At 35.0% G+C, this 7868-nt stretch overlaps 1 protein-coding gene across 1 annotated transcript; it reads left to right on the top strand.

Moving 5' to 3' along the window:
* Window positions 1-420: 420 nt before the first annotated feature.
* Window positions 421-7671, top strand: LOC106133469 (mediator of RNA polymerase II transcription subunit 30). Its single transcript, XM_013333201.2, has 8 exons — window positions 421-654; window positions 1200-1318; window positions 1892-1958; window positions 2284-2392; window positions 4296-4368; window positions 4910-5044; window positions 5637-5768; window positions 6929-7671. The coding sequence occupies exons 1-8, from the start codon at window positions 534-536 to the stop codon at window positions 7022-7024; spliced, it is 852 nt and encodes a 283-aa protein (XP_013188655.2). The 5' UTR covers window positions 421-533; the 3' UTR covers window positions 7025-7671.
* Window positions 7672-7868: the final 197 nt, after the last annotated feature.

Genomic DNA, 7868 nt, shown 5'->3' with positions numbered 1-7868 from the left:
AGTATATTGCAAAGTTTTTATGCTTAATTTGTGCGAAATATTCAACCAAATTATAAAAAACGTTATTTGGTAACCAAGCTTTTAATTCCTTTTTGAATAAAAGTGTATTATATAATTCCTGCATGTAAGTGGTTTAATATTTACATGAATTTCTTCTGTCTTCTTTTTGAATTTGGAATTAAATCCCACCAGGTATTCCTGGATACGTACGTATGTACCTATGTCATATTTACATAGTACATAGCTATCTATCTGAATGAGGAATTCCTGTTTTCACTGCTATGCATGGAGAACATAATTTATTAAGTACAACGAAGTGGCTAGGAATTATTAGTAAAATATTTGGGAGTAGGAACCAGTGATATTAAAAAAAAAATCTTCAGTTGTCATTGACACTGACACATTACTGACATTTGTGTTTATGTGAGGTTATGTTGTTTTGTGTATTGTTGTAGTTTGTTTGTTGTAAATATTTAAATGCATTTCTAAAATAATATTGACATAATTAATTAAAAATAAATCTATTTGCTAATATGGCTGGGCAAGGACACCAATTCCCTGGGAACTTTCAGGGCAATACCGGGCCCATGAGATCTGGATTTGGTAGTGGGCCCATGGGTGGTCAGATGCAAGGAATGCCAAATCAATTAGCTGGTATGTGGTTTATAATAGCAACTGCTCTAGTTTTATAATCCAATCCAGGGATTTACATTAAGTTAATCAATCCAGTATCAATCAAGAGGCGTTGGTACATTGAGCTCTTTTCCAAAAGGTAAGGACAAAACTGGAATTGACGCCGGGAGGAAGAAGAGTGCGTGTGTTGAAGTTCAATTTTGCCAGTGACCCAATCTAAATTTATTTTAGGTTTAAGTTCACCAAAGTCTAAACATTGCTCTAACATTTTCCCACTTCAGGTTTTGTCCATCTGATAAAGAGGGGAATGTGACCTCTTGTTCATTCTCTGTTGTTAAATGCACCTACCTTCATACACTTAATTCAAATCTTTATCCCTTATTGGGTAGGCAGAGCCAACAGCTTCGCAGACTTAAAGGTTACGGAATTCAGAGTCAAATAGTGACAGGTTGCTAGCCGCCTTTTACAATATCCATAGGAAAGAGATGGAGTGGTCCTGTGCTAAAGTGCTGGGAACCACACACCACACCATAACTATCATGGTACCTAAACTTCATTAATTTTAGGTGTGATGGGAGGTCCGATGGGGAATCCTGGGGGTATGGTGGGGATGGGCAACCAAATGGTACCACCTTATGGAGCAGCCATGCAGAACCAAATGGGGAACATGGGAATGGCACCACAGGTTAGTTTGAGTGTTCTCTTATGGATAATCAAGGAAATCTTTGAAATTCCAATGAACTTGTTTATATTTCGCTTCACGCATTGATAGTTATTGTTTTTTCTGTTTTGATGCGTAAGATACTCTTAAAGTTTCAACTTGAAGTCAACCTGTACCTAAATTTATTCTTTATAAAAATTTTTATTTAAATTTTCAAAATCTTTAACCTTAACTCATTTACAAAAATCCAAACTAATATTCAGGTAACATATTTGCTACATTTTTCCTGAAAACTTCTTAGCAAACCTTGGGCAAAACCTTCGTCAAACTCTTAAATGAATGATCATTGCCAAGCCATCTACTAATTCCTCCTAATATTATAAATGCGATAGTTACTCTATCTGTCTGTTACGCTTTCACACCTAAATCACTGAAGATTTTGATGTAATTTGATACAGAGATAAAATTGATCCCTAAGTAATAACTAAGCTTCAGTTTTATTATGATAAATAAACCATGCAGAAGAAGTTGAGGACAAAAGCTGGTTGACAATATTTTTTATTATAATTATAATAATTAGCAGTTAAACCTTTCCAGGGAATGGGTGTAGGAGTAGGTGGAACACCGGGAGGTGGCCTAGGACCACAACAGGTTCAACAACAAGGTAAGAAACAAAACCATTTTTAACCAACTTCAAAAAAGGAGGAGTTTCTTAACAACAAACTAAGCTCCACTGATTCATTCTGGACTAGTTGCGAAAATAAAACCTAGTGGGTGCCGCCTGTTTCTCTTCGCGCGCCTGCCCTATATAGAACTTTGTGTAGGTTAACTATACAAAAGAAAGTTTAGTCAAAAAAGCAGTAGTGTCGGAAATTTGTGCAAAAACAGTCACTCTAGTACTTTCATTTCATCTCCAATATGATTAAAAAGATATTCAAACTGATACACCTTCTCGTACTGTTTTATTATATGTATTGATTGATATGTAGGGGGGATGCCGGCAGCGAGCGCGGTGACGGGCGCGGCGCCGTCCCCCGCGCCGCCCGCCGCCGCGCCGCCCGCGCAGCCCAAGGAGTTCAACACGGCTTCCTTGTGCAAGTAAGATGGTCTTATCATAATTAAGCTAGCCTGTGCTTGACTGACATAATGACTAAAGGCAAACAGAAACTGTACTCATTTTAAAAATTTGTGGAATTCATCTTCTCCTACCTAAAAGAATTCATAACAAAAAACTACAAAACATTGGCATCAAAGGCGTAGCTCTCGACATCTTTAAATCATATTTAAGAAACCATCAACATATAGTCAAAATAGGACCTTATCAGAGCTCTTCTAAAAGTATTGATTTTGGCGTACCCCAGGGATCAATTTTGGGCCCTCTTCTGTTCTTAGTGTACATAAATAATATTGAAAGAATTGGTTTGAAAGCTGATATCACATGATATGCTGATGACACAAGTCTTTTTTATTTTGGTATTTGTGGTATCCCAAGAACAATCAAATACATTATGTACAATTCATTAGTCAAACCACATATAGAATATTTAATCTAAATATGGGGTACTACTGCAAAATCCAATCTAAAAATTATACAAACAGCTCAAAACAAATTAATAAAATGTTTATTTATTTATAATTTTCGAACACCTACTAAAAAAATATATAATGAAACAAATATTGACTATCAATCAAACATCCTACTACTATTATAAAGGCGAAAGTTTGTATGGATGTTTGTTACTCTTTCACGCAAAAACTACTGAACCGATTACCATGAAATTTGGTATGTAGGTAGCTGAAGACCCAGAATAACACATAGGCTACATTTTATCCCAGAGTTCCCGCGGGATTGATAGGGTTTCCATGCGGACGAAGTCGCGGGCGGCCTCTAGTATACATATATATTGCACGTGTATTTTCATCCTTAAAATTTTGAATGAGGAAATCCATACCTTAATATCTTTTCGGAAAAGAGGTCTACAACAAAAAATGAAACTCTGGAATGCTAATCATTTAATAACACACACTCCCAGAACTAAAAATTATGGAGCAAAAAATATTGAATTTGAAGGAGTTAAAATATACAATAAACTTCCAAAAGAAATCAAGGATGCAAAATCAACCACCAGCTTTAAAAGATTACTCAAAGAGTACATACGCGAATGTTTAGAATTTAGAATAAATATATAATTACATACCTACATATCTATAATATATAAATAAAAACTTTAATACGAAAATAAATAAAACAAATATATAAGATAATATAAATTAATACATTATATTGTAACACATTTAATACTTTCTATTTATAAAACTTAACACGTATAATTTAGTAAATCTGACACATCTAGTAGCCTGGTACGCATCAAGCTTTATATCCATGATTGTCTTGTGACTTCTCGTTTTTGCTTTGCGATGCGAATGCGCTAACTTTTTAGTTGTACCTTCATTTTATTTGTTAGTTTTGATAACCGCACACGCACTTTTCATTTCTTTTCACAATTCATTGTATAATTTAATTGTAAAAATGTTTTCTCGGTAAGTGAAATACCATTGTGTTTTTTATGAGAAATAAAGTTCTTTAAACGTAATTCGGCATATGGCTTCGTCCGCGTTAAATTATCATTTATTGCAAATCCCACGTATACAGTACTTTTCGTCCATAGTAATTATCTTTTTTTGCGTATTCCTAGTTACACCCTTTGCTATATTTTACGCTATGTTTCGGGAGCTGAAGTTCGCTTGTCCTGTGGACTTCTCAGTATTACTATGTGCGCGATATGTCATAAAAAATTATTTTATTTTATTTTATTTAAAAATATTTATATTACATAATATATATTGTATTTTATAAAATGGTCGAATACATACATACAAAGTGTAAATACAAAGCATTTATTTTGTTCTTCATGTACCATAAACTTTGGCAATATTAACTCTAACTCATACACTTTGTTATACACAAGCATTTATATTTTTGTATAATTTATCTCTCCAGATTCGGCCAAGAGACAGTTCAAGATATAGTTAGCAGAACGCAAGATGTTTTTCAAACACTAAAAGCTATACAGGTAATAAGCTTGTAATGATTTTTTTAAAGTACAATGTAAACCCATACATACATACATATGATCACGTCCATATCCCTTGCGGGGTAGACAGAGCCAACAGTCTTGAAAATACTGAAAGGCCACGTTCAGCTATTTGGCTTTAAGATAGAATTGAGATTCAAATAGTGACAGGTTGCCAGCCCATCGCCTCAAAGAAGAATTCCAAGTTTAAAAGCCTATCCCATAGTAGCCTTGTACGACATCCAATACTGCAAATACTGTAATCCAATAATGTTAAGCCGAGCCGAGAAATGTGGATGAAACGAAGGAAGTATGCAGAGATCGTGGCAAGTGGAAAGAGGTAGTCTCTGCCTACCCCTCCGAGAAAGAGGCGTGATTTTATGTAGTATTTTATGTACGTATGTTAAGCCAATATTTCATAAATATAATCTTACAAAACCTTATAGTTCAATTCTATATATAAATGTTCTAAAGCCGTATTCACACGGCAACTTGCTTAGTCCCGTGGTTCTTTACACATTAAAAATATATATAATTATAGCCGCCCAACGGAACTCCTCACGGGGAGAACGCTAGCAACGATAAGAAGGCAAAGATGCAGGAACAACTGAGGACCATCAGGCTGTTGTTCAAAAGGCTCAGGCTTATCTACGAGAAGTGCAATGAAACATGCCAGGTACGGCTTCACAATTTTTTTAGGTATTACCTTTTAGAACTTGAATTTGAAAAGTTTGGTACCTACGCCGAGTACTGTTTCTGTTCTGTCATGCGTTGCTTAAAATTTCGTTCGTTGCCATTGACTTAATAAAAAAAAATGCATACCATAAACCACAGATTAAAGCCAAGCAAGTTCAGCCTTTGCTTAGTTCACGCATCAGTCACACACAATCCATATTAATGATATACCTAAAGATAAAAGATTTGTTTGTTTGTTTGTAACAAATTAACTTTTAAACTATAGGACTGATTTTATAACACAAGATATTATTATCTCATAATAAAACTGTCTATTAACAACATCTCCGTCCGAGTTAAACTAAATCCCGTTTTTCTCTTTTCTGTAAGAATTTTTAGAAAAAAATGTGTCGCGTGTGGTACATCTAAGATCTATATATTTGTGCCAAATTTCCTTAAAATCGGTCCAGCAGTTAAAACCGAGATCCTTGATTCAAAACACACGGGAAGACAACTTGTAGTTTTCAAGTTTAGATAAACTATTTTCAACAACAGCAGCAAAGTTTGAAATCATGATCCGTTATATTTACCAGGGCATGGAGTACACTCATATGGAAAGCCTGATCCCTTTGAAGGACGAGGCCGAAAACAAAACGTTGGACGAGAGGAGAAATACAGAGTCCTACAGGCTCGCTTTAGAAGAAAACCGGGAACTTACTGAACAGGTACCTACATTGTTTTTTAATAAGGTCCAGTACTACTACTTTTCGCTAATATTCGGCGACGTAGAATAGCGCCACCTACCGCCGAATGGACACTCAATAAACTTTAACCGATTTTATACTTTGACGTTGCATTATACATACATAAAATCACGCCTCTTTCCCGGAGGGGTAGGCAGAGACTACCTCTTTCCACTTGCCACGATCTCTGCATACTTCCTTCGCTTCATCCACATTCATAACTCTCTTCATGCAAGCTCGGCGGTTTCGGGTACTTTTGACCTGACCCTTTACCAGGACGTCCTTAATTTGATCAAGATATGTTCGTCTAGGTCTTCTCACTCCGACCTTTCCCTCCACACTCTCCTTGTATATCTGATTAGTCAACCTGCTTTCATTCATCCTCTCCACATGACCGAACCATCTTAAGATACCTTTTTTCTATTTCTGTAACTACATCTTCTTTCACATAAAAACATCCCCTTATCACGCTGTTCCCTATCCGGTCACTCAATTTCACACCCATCATACTCCTTAACGCTCTCATTTCCATTGCATTTATTCTGCTTTCGTGCTTCTGCCATTCCCAACTTCCCATACATTAATGTCGGGACCAACACGCCCCTATGCCCAGCCAGTCGATCCTTTTTGGATAGTTTCTCACTATACAAACATTTATAAATACATTTGTTACAATACATACGTTTGCATTATACTATTTGTAAATACTACAATACCTGTAGACAGCCTCTGTGGCACAGCGGTAGTACGTTTGTCTGTGACACCGGTGGTCCCGGGTTCGAATCCCGGCCAGGGCGAGAAAATAACTTTGCCTGATTGGCCTGGGTCTTGAATGTTTATCTATATTAAGTAGTTTTATAAAGTTAAGTATTTAGTATAAAATATAGTATCGTTGAGTTAGTATCTCGTAACACAAGTCTCGAACTTACTTCGAGGCTAACTCATTGTAACGTCGCTCGGAGACCACGGATCATTGTGACATGATTCGAAACGTTCGAGATAAAATGAAGATACGTTACGTGCGCGCTTTATACCTGCATTATTTGTAAATAGTATAATGCATCGCGAAAGGTTAAAATCAGTTCTTACATTATTGACTGATGACAACGTAGGTACAATTACTAAGATGGTTTCTTTTGCAGGTGGTGTTAAAAAATAAGCAGTTGAAGGAAGTGATAACTAATTTAAGAACAATAATTTGGGAAATAAACGTGATGCTAACAATGAGGAGGTCGTAGAAGTTAGTTATTGAAATAGTGTAATGATTTAGTGAATTGCCAATCGGTGGACGATCTTGTGATGATTAAAATGAAAAAGACACAGTTCAGAAAGGGTTTTCTCGGCGCCAACCTTATTTTTTTTAGATTTGAACATCTTTGCATAATAATCTTGCCTTCTCCTTGAAAGAGTTAAGATATGTACTGTTACGTCATGTATTTTTACTTCGAGTAAACATATTCTATTCCATTTGTTATATTATGGTTACTTGTTTGAGTTATTTTAATAATAAACTTGGTAAGCAAAGTCCTTTTTTGATCTGGAATTCTTTTACAGAACAAAGTATAGTTTTCTATGTAATTAAATATAAGAGAACGTTTAATTTAATTATATGTATATACATATATAAAAACGATGCATTATCCTTATTTTTGTTCTTTAATACTTTCTCGTATTTTATCTAAGACGTAATAGTAACATCCTTGTCTTATCTTCCCGGTTTTTGGTTGTATTATAGACCAGATTAACGTAAAAGATGATCTCTTGACATAAAGTTATTTTTATTTTATAAGCAATTGAATGTACAATAAATTATTTTGATGTTTATACTTTGTGAGCTATCGCCCTTCCAATTGATGTATTTAAAAATAAACATATTTGTTTATTATGTTTAGTATTATTATTTTAAATCTATTTCAGCTATACTCTCATTTTCCACTTGCAAATAATAACCTATTTTTTTTAAATCTTACAATTAGTTCACTAAAGCCTGCGACATAACTCAGCGAAAATAAAAAAAGTAAAAGGGGACAGAAACCAAATGAAAAGCTTCTGTCTGACGGGAAAAGGGATAAGTTATTATTA

The sequence above is a fragment of the Amyelois transitella genome, chromosome 3 (assembly GCF_032362555.1).
Source record: "Amyelois transitella isolate CPQ chromosome 3, ilAmyTran1.1, whole genome shotgun sequence".
Lineage (NCBI taxonomy): Eukaryota > Metazoa > Arthropoda > Insecta > Lepidoptera > Pyralidae > Amyelois > Amyelois transitella.
The sequence above is the reverse complement of the archived record's forward strand: the minus strand, read 5'-3'. Positions and strand labels throughout refer to the sequence as shown.

Excerpts from the sequence above, each read along its gene's own strand:
- LOC106133469 (XM_013333201.2), top strand. The coding sequence starts at position 534 with ATGGCTGGGCAAGGACACCAATTCCCTGGGAACTTTCAGGGCAATACC. Across the intron at positions 1,959-2,283 it reads ACAACAGGTTCAACAACAAG|GGGGGATGCCGGCAGCGAGC; the intron begins GTAAGAAACAAA and ends ATTGATATGTAG. Across the intron at positions 5,045-5,636 it reads AGTGCAATGAAACATGCCAG|GGCATGGAGTACACTCATAT; the intron begins GTACGGCTTCAC and ends TATATTTACCAG.